Raw genomic sequence first — 14146 nt, forward strand, 5'->3', positions numbered from 1 at the left:
AATTTGGAGAAGAGTTTGTCATTTCCAAAGCTAAAAATGCCCTATTCTGGGGTGCCCATGTAGCTCAGTCGGTTGAGCATCGTTCTCTTGATCTTGGCTCAGGTCGTGATCTCATGGTTCATGGGATCAAGTCCTGTGTCAGGCTCCTCAATGGCAGTGTAGCACCTGCTTGGGATTCTCCACCTCCCTCTCTCTCTCAAAAATAAATAACCATTTAAAATGTAAATAAATAAACTGGTACAGCCAGAACTAAACCAGATGACAGAAATCTAATATGGCCTGAGGAGAATAACAGAGGACAGAATAGACTGGAAAATCATAATATGGCCTGTGGGGAAAAACAGAGGACAGGAGAAGAATAGATTGGAAAGTGTCATTAAAGAAATTCCATTTTATTAAAAAATATTTTTCATCAGGGTGGTGGTGACACAGGTGCATACATCACAGGTACATACACACATATGAAACATATCTTTACACTGTTGAACACTTAAGTATACTTAAGACACTTTATTATACATTATAAGTAAAAACTTAAAAAAAAAAAAAAAGACTCACCTCAAACATCATCACCTCATGACCTTCTTTCTATAGCTGACTCCCACTTACCTTCTACTATTCCTCCACAGTCCCTATTACAGTATTTAATTGATACCTAATCTAAGTTTCCATAGAACCTTTCATACGTCACTATTAAAACACGTAAAACATTTCATTACTTAAATTTAGATCTTATTCACCTTGCTTCCAAAGTGCCTAGCACACTGCCATGTACTATAGATATCAACTTTCTGAATTTAAATGATTCCTATGACTTACAGAACAATGCCTCACTAATTCATACTCCTTAACTTCTGGCTTTTTTTTTTTTTAATGTTTGTTTATTTTGAGGGAGAGAGAGAAAAATATATGTGGTGGGAGGGGTAGAGGGAGAAGGAGACACAGAGTCTGAAGCAAGCTCCAGGCTCTGAGCTGTCAGCACAGAGCCTGAGGTGGGGCTTGAACTCACGAACAGCAAGATCATGACCTGAGCCAAAGTCAGACACTTAACTGACTGAGCCACCCAGGCACCCCAACTTTTATCTTTTAAAGACAACTTCATTCCCCCTCTCCAATGGGAATCTTCTACAGTTTCTAAAAGGAGGATCTGGGAGAAAAAAGCATTTGACAGGCTTTGAAATCAATCTGCACATCACAATCAACCAGGAGGATTGCTGCCTTAAAGAAAAACATATAGAAATACAGTAAAAAAGTAAATGATTCTTTCACTTTAACAACAATAATCTCTTATGTTTATTGGATACATACTGTATGGCTCTATGAGGTAACTATTCTTACTAGCTACATCTTAATGGGAAGTTTAAAAACTGTCCCAGATCATACACTTCCAGAACATACCAGGGGTAGGATCTATAGTAAGACCCCAAGAAAGACTAGGGTGTTAAAGTTATAAGGCCCACATGCCAACAGAAAGGTCAATGAGATCATTTATTTAAAAAAGAATAAAGAGGGGCTCCTGGCTGCCTCAGTCAGTAGAGCATTAGACTCTTGACCTCAGTATCATGAGTTCAAGCCCCATGCTGGGCACAGAGCTTGCTTAATAAAAATTAAAAAAAAATTTTAAAGTAAATAGACAAAATTAAAAAGAAAGAAAAATAAACCCGAATAGTTAAACATAAGAATAGATAACCAGGGGCGCCTGGGTGACTCAGTCGGTTAAGCGTCTGACTTCGTCTCAGGTCATGATCTCACAGCTAGTGGGTTCGAGCCCCACATCGGGCTCTGTGCTGACAGCTCAGAGCCTGGAGCCTGCTTCGCATTCTGTGTCACCCTCTCTCTTTGCCACTATCCTGTTCATCCTCTGTTTCTCTCAAAAATAAACATTAAAAAAGAAAAAAGAAAAAGAAAAAAAGGATACCCAAACTTCCTCATAATTAAAGAGAAGCAAATTAAAACTACATTAGGATGAAAACAAGAAAAAAACCTACACAACGATGGAATTTCTAATCTATTAGATTGGCAAAAATCCAAAAGTTTGAGAACACTTTCTTATCTTAGCACAGCTACTGAGAAGGCAGACGTTCTAACAGTGACGATGAGGACACAAATCCTAAGGAGGGCAATTTGGCAAGATTTATCAAAATCATCAATGCTTATATAGCCTTTGATCCACCCACTCATGTCACTTCGGGGAATTCTTCCTCCATATATATTTACACATGTACAAAATGACACGTATGTTCCAAGATTTATCACTTCAGCACTATTTATAATAGCCAAAGACTAGAAATAACCCAAGTGTCTATACAAATTTGGTTAAATAAACTGAAAGAATACTCTCTAGGAGCAAATATAGAAAGATCTCTAGAATACAGTAAGTTTAAAAAGCAAGGTACACATACATGCAAGAAAGAGGTTAACAGTGGGAGAAACTTGGCATAGGGTATAAGGGAACTTCATAATCCTTGTAATATTACTGTATATCTAAAACTGCTGTAAAATAAAAGGCTGATTAAAGAAAAATATAATAAGGTATATGGGGTGCCTGGCTGGCACAGTCAGTAGAGCATGCGACTTCTGATTTCAGAGATTTGAGTTTGAGTCCCACACTGGGTATGGAGATTACTTAAAAATAAAATCATTAAAAAAAAAAAAAATGACAGGGGTGCCTGGGTAGCTCAGTCGGTTAAGCATCCGACTTAATTTCCGCTCATGTCATGATCTCGCGGTTCCTGAGTTTGAGCCCTGCATACAGCTCTGCACTGACAGTGTAGAGACTGCTTGGGATTCTGTCTCACCCTCCCCTGCTTGTGCACGCTCTCTCTCACTCTCTCAAAATCAACCAACCAACCAACCAACCAACCAACATTTAAAAAAAGATAGAAATAAAGTACAGACAGTATATAGTTTACTGGATTTTGTGTAAGAAAGAAGAATGAAACTACATATATTGGTTCATAAAGAAATACTAGAAGAATTCACTAGAAACTAGTAACAGTGGTTACATATTTGAGGAAGAGGGAAGAAGGAAAGAAGAAAAGGGAGCAAGATTTCTCTACGTAAATAATTTCCTTAAAAATTTTTTTAACTTGGGGCGCCTGGTGGCCCAGTTGGTTGAGAGTCTGACATTAGCTCAGCTCATAATCTCATGGTGCCTGAGTTTGAGCCTCGCACTGGGGTCTGTGCTGACAGCTTAAAGCCTGAAGCCTGCTTCTCATTCTGTGTCTCCTCTCTCTGCCCCTGCCCTGCTGGCACTGTGTGTGTGTGTGTGTCTCTCTCTCTCTCTCAAAATTAAACATTAAAAATTTTTAAAAAAAAATTTTTTTAACTTGTTAAATATTGTCTTTTCAAAATAAACTAATTTTTTTAAAAAGCAGCTCCATAAGAATTACCTCCTTCTCTAATGAAACCCAAGGGACGTTTCTGGCACGGTATTTACATACCAGTAAATTATGGGTTTAACAGCTATTAAAGTTTTCTAAACACAAACTTTTAACCTCTATGGTATATGCTTTCCATAATTACAAACCAAAATATTTTGTTTAATTTTTAATGAAGATAAATGGAAAAACGGTTTTTACAGAACTGGTTCTTCATACAATTTTTCAGAATACATCCATTTGACACAGTAATTTACAAGTAAACTCAGTAACATGACCTCAAACCTGAGTGAAAGCAATCAATTCCCTTAACGTACAATTTCACTTTTTGGAATTATTAATAATCAGTGTTGTTTGCTAATAAAAAGGCTGAAACCTATAGCAGTGAAAACACACATCACAAGGTATTAAAAGCCACCAATTTTAAAGACATGCATTCAAACAGGTCTGCCCATTAGCTATTCTCAATCCACCCTCCACAGTGACTTTTTTCTGTTCTCCAAATTTTACAAATTGGATTAAATTATCTTTACCTCCATCGCTTTTTTAAATTCCATGTATCTACAGGAATATTTTTAAACATTGCTAGAAGGGCAAAAATATGCCCATTAGGAAATACATGGCCACCTGGGTGGCTCAGTCGGGTTAAGCATCCGACTTCAGCTCAGGTTATGATCTCGCAGTTTGTGAGTTCGAGCCCCGCGTCGGGCTCTGTGCTGACAGCTCAGAGCCTGGAACCTGCTTCAGATTCTGTGTCTCCCTCTCCCTCTGCCCCTCCCCTGCTCATGCTCTGACTCTCTCTGTCCTTCAATAATAAATAAACGTTTAAAAAAAATTTTTTAAAGAAATACATCAACTAAAAGTTAAAAACAACTCACATATACTTACTTACCTTAAAAGGTTTGTCTCCACTGTGTGTCAGCATATGCCTCTGTAACCAACTCTGACTGGTTGATGGAGTGTTATATACTTTACAACCTTTCCATAAGCAAACAAATACCTGTTAAAAGAAGAGCCATAATAATTTTCATCACTTATTTCAACAGAGTTTTATTCCTTGTAAGTTCAAATGAACATGCTGCAAGTCTTTAACTGACAGAAAGAGCCATTAATGTAGGAGTCAATCAAAATGCTTAGCATAGTTAAACTTCTGAACTTCCAGTATGAAAAGCACAGTGTCAATCCTTTCCCCTTAAGGCTGCTGTCCAATTCCCTCAATGAGGACTGAAAAACCAATCCCAAAGTGTCACTCAGAAGGAAAAATACAAAATATTAACAATATAGCCTTGGAACCAGAACTATACACCATTATTTTGTATTTACTGCATGAGGGAACTAACATGTATTATTTATAACAGGAAAATATAACGGTATAAAGAAATAATGAAAATAAATCAAAATACTCAAATATTAATCTCTGAAGATGAATGTCAGAAAATGAGTATAGTAATTAAATTACTAAGTTAAAATTTTCTGCTCTAGATTCCTTATTCTCATATGCATGCTAATACTTATTTTTATACTGTTCTATTCTTTAAAAATTATTTCCCATTATCTTATGAAACAAAATCTAATACAAAATGTTAAATTAATACAGTTGTAAAAGCAATGGGCATAAGCTGTTTATCATAACAGATCCACATTCTTGGATTCAGGTAATTGAGTATGACTGGGTTTGGAAAATACCAGTCTAACTAACAATCTAATCTTTATCATCTTCTTACTAGTGACATTTCAAGTTTCTAACTGATTGTATTTCCATCAAACTGAACACTTAAAATTGCTTCCCAACACCAGTAAAAGAAGTCTGAATCCACTGTAGTTATAGCCTTCAAAGAGCCACTTTATATAAGCTCTGTTCTTTTCTAAGGGAAGAGTAATTATAAATAGAGCCATACTTTCAAGACTGTTACATACTACATGTAGAATAGAATGAAGATACATGCAGAAATGAAGCATCATTAAACAGTTTAAAATAAACTTTTTTTAAAGCCTAGAAAAATCAACAGTCTAAAATAACTGAATTTTTACTCAAAACCAAAGTCATTTTATATTAGATAGGTCTAACAAGGCAATACTGCTATTGCTGTTTGATATGACTGTTTATAGAGTTATCATGTATCCTGATTCCTCTACAGATTGGCTCATTTCTTTCAATTAAACAGACATAGAAATCAAAACATTTCCTCCTTCATATTTAAAATCCTTGACCCTAGTTTGTGTTTATAAAATGATTCCACAAGTTCCCAGAATTCAAAGCTACTTTTTAAAATGAATCCAGGGGCGCCTGGGTGGCGCAGTCGGTTAAGCGTCCGACTTCAGCCAGGTCACGATCTCGAGGTCCGTGAGTTCGAGCCCCGCATCAGGCTCTGGGCTGATGGCTCGGAGCCTGGAGCCTGCTTCCGATTCTGTGTCTCCCTCTCTCTCTGCCCCTCCCCCGTTCATGCTCTGTCTCTCTCTGTCCCAAAAATAAATAAAAAACGTTGGAAAAAAAAATTAAAAAAAAAAATAAAAAAAAATAAAATGAATCCAAAAAAAGGAAAAAATGTTTTCAAAACTACATGAATTGTGTTGTGGAAATTAATTCAATGTTTAATAATCACATGCAGATAATCAGTAGTGCTATCAACTTCCTCCTGACAACTCTGAGTCTTAAATGTTCAAGCAATAAATAGGAATCAGAGATTGATTTAAAATTCTCTCACAAGCCATACCACATAAAGAGAGATGCATTAAAGTAACTTGAAACAAATCTACCATCATTTATGTAATAATTTTTAAAACAGTGAAGAATTCTATCGTCTTAACTCTTAAGCTGAGTTACTCTCAAAGAAACAAGAAGATAAATATTCAAACACTGCCCCTTACATTAGCCAACCACTATACGTGAAAGAAACAACAATCTCTGACTAGCAATTTTTTTTCCTAGAAATAAACACAAATATGGAGACAATGGCAGACTGTAATTCCACCAGATAATAGCCTTCAAGATGAGTAGTTATGGTCCAGACTCTAGATGAAATAATGTCTAGTAACACTATTAGAGCAACACCTTCAGGTTCAAAGAAAAACCATAACCTTCAACCTAATGAATTTTATAGGAAATGGAAGTAAGTGTAAAGAGACCAAAGCTAACTATATTTAGCTATACTGGGGTGAAATATTTAGAAAATAATTTTTGGGTTTGGAGAGAGGGGGAGAGGAAGCACTAAACTTGCACAAAGACAAAACAGGCACTAAAACTCCACACCATGGATCCACAAAAATCACAAAACTGTTAAAAGCTGAATTTCTTTCCCTAATCTATGTTAGGACACCCTTTGATAAAGAGTTAAAATCTGACAGAAGGGTTTTTCTTCAAACTTGAGAGTTTTTAGATGCACAATATGTGAAAAACATTCTCATAATCAATTTTTAGAAACTTCTTCATTGTAAAAATTAACTCTGAAAACCAAACACCACAGGAATCTAATCCAAATGTGAAAGGAATTATTCAAGCATAAAATCTATGATGCTTCCTCTATAATACCTTAAGATGAATTAAGTTCTAAAAAAAAAATGAATTAAGATCTAGCTATATTAATCAGAATACTGAGACATATAGGTACATAGTCTAGTCTCTCATAATAGACTTATATTAGGTTATTAGATGTAACAAAAATAGCACAAAGTAAATGACCTGAATTGTATACAGAGCTTTCATACTTTGCAGCTTTGTAATCCTGGAAGAATCACTTCTTTAAGCGTCTATTTCCTTTCTCATCAAACAGACACTACAAGCACACATTCGCTAACTCCAAAATACAATGAAAATGCAAGATGATACTCTAAACTATTTAACAGAAAAATTGGGTTTATATTAGACACTGGAGGCCCCTTTTCAAAATAACTGCCACCAAATAAATTTTTCTGCCAAACTATCTTTAAAAATCAAATCAAAACACACAGTTATTAAAAGAATATTTGTGGACGTGGCTGGGTGGCTTGGTCAGTTAAGCGATCAACTCCCTGATTTCAACTCAGAGATACCCACATCAGGCTCCATGCTGGGTGTGTAGCCTGTTTTGGATTCTTTCTTTCTCTCTTTCTCTCTTTCTCTCTTTCTTTCTTTCTTTCTTTCTCCCTCTCGCTCTCTCCCCTCCTTCTCCCCCAACCCCCATCCCTCCCTGGCTCTCTCTCAAACAAAACTAAATTAAATTAAATTAAATTAAATTAAATTAAATTAAATTAAATTAAATCAAATCAGAATATTTTTGGACTACCAAAGAATCTTCAAATTTACAATGACCCAACTAAAGATGTAGAGGTCTAAAATTTCAATTTTATAGGTTTGGGCTTTCTGTTGAGAAGTCCTTTAGAAATCCTCACTCATTCAAACTGTCAACTTTAAGGCAACTCCTCCAAAATGCCCAAAATGAAAAAGACTGGTACAAACCTGAGAACCAAGGGTAGTGTTAAGTGTTCTTCACTTTCATCAATTTCTTTGACCAAATGCAGCAACGTAGTTTTCTGAATTTATTCATGGCCTACACCTTTGACAGCTTGTGTGACAGTATAAAGATACTTGTACTTATGTGGTCACTAACATTTCACACTAAAGTGTGCAAATGATCCATTAAAATTTTCTGTAAGTAAATTGTAAAATCTACTGCAAAAAAAATGCAATGTAACCTGACAGAATCTAAGTATGCATAAGGAAAATTCAGTTAGTAGTAAGGTAAATTAAAATCAGCCAAATATATTCTAAATAGAGCCAGAAGGCAATATAATTTACATGCAGGAGTGGGGGAAGGGGCTGGCTTTACTAAGGAATTAGATTCCTTTTGCAGTAAAATGATACAAAAAGATTTTGTATAAAGCAAGAGATAATACCATCTAAAGTCAGGAAGGGATTGGATGATTTTTATGGATCCCTTAAACTTTCATTTCTTTTTTTGTTTAATGTTTTATTTTATTTTTGAGGGTGGGGGGCAGAGAGAAAGGGAGACATAGAATCTGAAGAGGGTCTAGGCTCCAAGCTATCAGCACAGAGCCCAACGCGAGGCTTGAACCCATGAACTGTGAGGTCATGACTTGAGCCAAAGTCGGATGCTTAACTGATTGAGCTACCCAGGCACCCCAAGCTTTAATATTAGTTAGAAAAAAACCAGCTCACTCTTTTACAAAATGCGAACAAAAGAGAAATAAAATATTTTTTACATGTAATTATTGTTTCTAATCAGTTTGTTCTTCCAAGATCTAAAACAACAGCTATCATTTTATATCCTATTATTTTTAGCCACATTAAATGAACATTTTCAATTTTCTCTGCTAAAAGATATTTAATAAAACAGAGGACAAAAATATTTAATAGAACACTCAAATTACAAGAATTAAGTATTTTTCCTTTATTACAAAATCTATGACCAATTTCATGCATGCTTTAGAAGCTATCAGATAGGCAATCAAAACTCAAAGTGACCTCCTAAGATTGATTTCACTTTCTAGTCTCATTCCAATTTAACCCTGAGTGTCATTTTATGTAACGTATAAAGGTAACTGATCTTATTCAAGCCTTTGAATAATACCCTACCATCCCTTCCCCGAAATCTCCTTCAGGCCCTCTGCCCTCAAACACACCAAAGAACATACACAAAAATGAACTTAATAAAATGACACGTGTAAAATAACTCGTGCATCAAGAAACACAAACAGGTTTCTTTCTGGCAAATCTGTTTTTTTTTTAATAAGAAATAGTTAAGACGGAAAGAATGCAACACTAATGGATATTACTAAACCACAGAAATCCTAGAAGAGAAAGTTTCCTGCTTACCAAGACTTCAGTGTATATGAATAGGGCACTGGGATTTGAAATGTGATTAATAAAATACCTCATTCTAGTTTTTGAAATCCAATCATGCACAGAAGTATGACCCCAGAACCCGATTCTATTATACCTAACGAAAAAAAGTTTAAAAATGTTTTGCGTCTTTTAGTATTTTAAATAGGAAAAAGTACTTTCATGAGTCTTCCTTAAAAGGCATATTCACTCACGCACGCTCTCTCTCAAAAATAAACATGAAAGAAAGAAAGAAAGAAAGAAAGAAAGAAAGAAAGAAAGAAAGAAAGAAAGAAAGAAAGAAAGAAAGAAAAAGAAAAATTGGGGTAGCTAGGTGGCTCAGTCAGTTAAGCATACGACTTCAGCTCAGGTCATGATCTTGCAGTTCGTGAGTTTGAACCCCACATCAGGCTCTGTGCTAACAGCTAGGACCCTAGAGCCTGCTTCGGATTCTGTCTCCCTCTCTCTCTGCCCCTCCCCCACTCATGCTGTCTCTCTCTCAAAAATAATAAACATTTTTTTAAAAAGGTATTTTTTAAAAATTAAAAAAAAAAAGGTACACTCACAATCTGGTGTTTAAGTGGTTAGCTTAACTTTTGAAATAGAAGAATCTACCCACTTTGATATATGAAAAGGTCAATGAAGACCCAAACTCTACCCAATTTCAGCCTCCAAATATAATTAAAGTCCATGTGACATGGAAACATAAAAAGCTTAAAGGGGGGATGGGGGGAGAGAGAAGTTTCTAAGCTATTATAGGATGGTTTTGTTTTCCCAGGGTGAAGATTAGAGTGGGATGAGAAAAAGAACAGGAATTAATATAATATAGTATTCAGATCTTGCTAACATACTACTCCAATAAAACCGTCAACTTTTAATAAGTAGAAGCATAAAGTCCTCTAGAGTTACCAATTTTTTCCTCATTTGCTTCTGTTCCATTAAGACAGTTTAACACTTGGGGTAGAAAGAAGAGATAAGAAATCTAAAAAAAAAATTATGTTATGAAAATCAGCTGTTTTCCAGGTGTATGAGGTACCTAGAACAAAGTCATGAAGACAGAAAGTAGAACTGGGGTGCTGAGGAAAGGGAGGAATGGGGAATTATTGTTGAATGGGTACAGATGTCAGTTTGAGATATTAAACAATTCTGGAGATAGACAGTGATGATGGTTGTACAACAATATAAACGTACTTAACGTCAATGAACTCTACACTTAAAAACACTTTTTTTTTAAAGTTCCCTTCAAAGAGGCCATATAAAAAAAAAAAAAAAAAAAAAAAAAAGATGTCCCAACCAACATCCACTCTATTTTAAGCACAAAACCAGATCAAGATTTCCTGTTACATAGTTGTACAAAGTTTTCAAAGTTTCATTCATACATCGGTATACAGACTGAAAGCTTGATCTATAGGCCAATGACTGATATGTAAAAATAATCTGAGTGTATTTTCTCTATTCTCTAACATTTGTAGTTTAGCAATTAATGTCCCTCAAAGATCAGGCCTCCTTTCTGTGGTCAAAACAGCATTAAGCTTAAAATTAGCCAGAGAATCCTATTTTTAATAAAGTAATTTTATGAGTAAGTATTTGAGAAATGACATGGGGGGGGGGTTGTCATTTCAACAAGTTTACACTTATTGTAGAAATACCAAGACTTCATGCCTTGCTCTATGACATAAGGTAAATATAGCTGCCGTGACTACATGATAGATTCAGTCTGCACCTCGATTCCTTCTGTAGATCCTTCAAGAGCTGAAAACATTCTCATAAGGCTATGTACCAACTCCTCAATGTGTAAGATCTAAGACTTAGAAATGTGAGATTTTCCCACACCTACTACACGAAGCTCAGTAACCTTCTACATAGTTCATGATCCTATATATAGTTGCTAAATCAAGTGACTAAAAAAGCATCATGCCATGCCTCAAAAGACTTAGTGATATATACCGAATGATATCAAGCACTGGCTCACAAAAAACAACTCTATAATAACTAGGAAACCAACTTGGTTAACATAGCTCACAATAAAAATCTGATATATGTAAGAAGGGAAAAAAGACTGTTACAAAAGTAACCTAACCACTGAGCTGGGTTGGGTTAAGCGGTGAAAATACCATATGATGGGCAAATTTCTTTAATACACTATCTGTTGTCTACCTAGACATCACAAAATTCAAATCTAGTAAGACAAATGTTTACTTATCAAATTTCAATAATCAAAAAATTGCTGATACATTACAACATACTGTGACAACGGCAAAGATTTCTTAAAAGATTTCAATGCACAAATACCACTGGTTACAATGTGAGAGATACTTATATGGTTGCATGTTTTTAAAAAAGATCAATGCAATCTAACTATCAATGCAACCTTGGAAACAGCTACCCACTCACTTAAACCATAATGATCCTAAACCATTTTAGTATCAGTAGATCTCAACAGTGATGGCAAGCTGATAGGAAATATGTGGCCTAAAGATTATCTGTACTTAACAATGTGACATTAATTTCTGGAAAGTGCACTAAAGTGTGGTTAACTATTCAAGACAAACCTAGATAAAATTGAAAAAAGTTGTAAGTAACATTATAATACTTTGATCCATTACACTTTGACTCACCTAATTTGCTTAGCTCTTAAATCACTATCCAATAAAAATTATATAGACTGACACAATTAAATTTATTCCTAAAAAGGTATAGGTCAATACTCACTAACCAGAACTTCCTATCTAAGCCAGCTCTGTTAAGACCTGGGAAAAGATGATCAATTCTCATTCACAAATAATGACTGCAAGCCGTCATTTAACAGAACTGTTTATACTAATCCTGTAGAAAGTCTAATATTACCGTTGTATTTTAGAAAACTGAATTTCTTCGCACTGTATTTTAGAAAGTCTAATCTCTTCTAAGAGCAAATTAAAATCCAACACATATGTTCATTTGATCCTATCAAGTTATGTGGGAAATAAATGAAAAAAAATTGAAAAAAATAAAGCCTGTGTAAAAACAATCTCAAATTACTTTAAAAAAAAAAAACCTAGCTAGCGATTACAAATTAATAAAACTAATAAAAACAGGGAGTGAAAAAAAGAAATGACAAAACCAACCCCTCCTCGCTGACCATCTACATGTATGGAACGGATGTGATCTGCCAGATCTGGACTAGAGTTGAAGCAAGCCTGGCACTGGTCCCAACAACAATTATAGGCAATATTTTTGCTTGAAGAAGTAGTGCTTCCTTGTCCATTCATCATTGCTGGAGTTGAACGCCCACTGGAAATTGTGCTGTCTACATCCATTATAGTACTGCTTATGCTACAAAAGAAGAAAAAAGGCTGTGTTATTCCTAGAAATTCACTAACATGAATATGATCTTATACTTAATTAAGATTACTACTTGACATTCTGCTCCATACAAAGCATACTAAACCATATTTTCTATTAGAAAACAACACTGCTTTGAAATCATTTAGTTGGCAATAAAGTGCAAATCAAGGCAAAAAAAAAAAAAGAAATGCTGGTACCTCAAAACCAGATATGGGATAATTTAAGTAACTTTTGGCAGACATGAACTCAATACTATAACCTACAGAAAGCAAAGCAAACACACACACACACACACACACACACACACACACACACACACACACACACACACCCCATACATATAGCTCCTCAAATTTCAGCCCTTGCATAGTTCTGAGAAGCACAATAAAGTAATAGAGTTATAGTGTCCAGCTATAAATAATTCAGAACCAAGAGTATGTTTACAATTCTGCAAATCACTTGTTAATCCATAATCATTTCCTCTATTCACTAATCTAAGAATACAACTGCTGTCATATCCTACTTCTCTCCATCTCAAAAAAGTTGGGAAATTGTGCAATATTTTCCCTTCTAAATAAACAAGCAGAAGAGAGAAAACTGGGTGCAATAAAAAGTTTCTCCAATTTTACCAAAGTCCAAATAAAATGTCTTTTTCTAGACCTCAATTTTTTTTTTGCTAATCTCTATCCACAAAAAAAGGACTGAAAAAGCCAATCTTTTTTTATTTTTTATTCACTAAACTAAGTATAACATATTAGTGACACTTTTATTTACTAAGAAAATTACATACTAGTAGAAATAAAAGTAAAAAAAAAAAAAGAAAGAAATGAAAGTAATAGAATTTTGAATGCTCAAAATTTCTCATCTTAATAAACACTTTTTTGCCTTCCTTTCAAAAGCAATTCATTTAAGGGGACGGCTGGCTGGCATAGTCAGTAGAGCATCTGACTCCTGATCTCAGGGTTGTAGGTTCAAGCCCCATGCTGGATGTAGAGATCACTTAAAAATAAAATCTTTTTGGGGCGCCTGGGTGGCTCAGTCGGTTAAGCATCCTATTTCAGCTCAGGTCATGATCTCAAGGTTCAAAAGTTCAAGCCCTGCATCGGGCTCTGTGCTGACACAGCCCAGAGCCTGAAGCCTGCTTTGGATTCTGTGTCTCCCTCTCTCTGCCCCTCACTCGCTCACACTCTATCTCTCTCTCTCACAAATAAACAAAAAAAAATTTTTAATAAAATAAAAATAAAAATAAAAATAAAATTTTTTAAAAATTAAAAGCAATTCATTAAAACAATTTTTTTCAGTATCTTCCCAACAGAGACTACAGGAAAGTAGCTTCAACCAGAGGGCTCAACAGTAAGAATGTTTGCACATTAAATCCATCAAAAGCTATTTATTTATCTGCTTGCAATCTAAGTACCAATAAATTATGAAAATTATATTAACTTTTAAGGAGTATGTTCCCGACTCCCAAGTTTTTACTACAGAAAATTTCAAAGACACAGAAAAGTTATATAAATTTGAACTTAATTTACATTTTGGGGACACCTGGCTGGCTCAGTCGGTACAGCCTGCGACTCCTGATCTCAGGATTGTGAGTTCAAGTGTCATCTTGGGTATAGTG

The 14146-nt window shown here is 35.0% G+C and overlaps 1 protein-coding gene across 4 annotated transcripts in view; it reads right to left on the reverse strand.

The window, feature by feature from the left end:
• AEBP2 (AE binding protein 2) overlaps positions 1-14146 on the reverse strand; it is a 94210-nt gene that overhangs the window by 58470 nt on the left and 21594 nt on the right. For all 4 annotated transcript variants that reach the window (XM_058743503.1, XM_058743500.1, XM_058743501.1 and 1 more), the window contains exons 2-3: positions 12306-12513; positions 4273-4380 (exon numbers count right to left, since the gene is read on the reverse strand). In XM_058743503.1, the coding sequence (XP_058599486.1) occupies positions 4273-4380; positions 12306-12513 (316 nt within the window). The remainder of the gene's footprint in view (positions 1-4272; positions 4381-12305; positions 12514-14146) is intronic.

Source organism: Neofelis nebulosa, chromosome 8 (genome assembly GCF_028018385.1).
Source record: "Neofelis nebulosa isolate mNeoNeb1 chromosome 8, mNeoNeb1.pri, whole genome shotgun sequence".
Taxonomy (NCBI): Eukaryota; Metazoa; Chordata; class Mammalia; order Carnivora; family Felidae; genus Neofelis; species Neofelis nebulosa.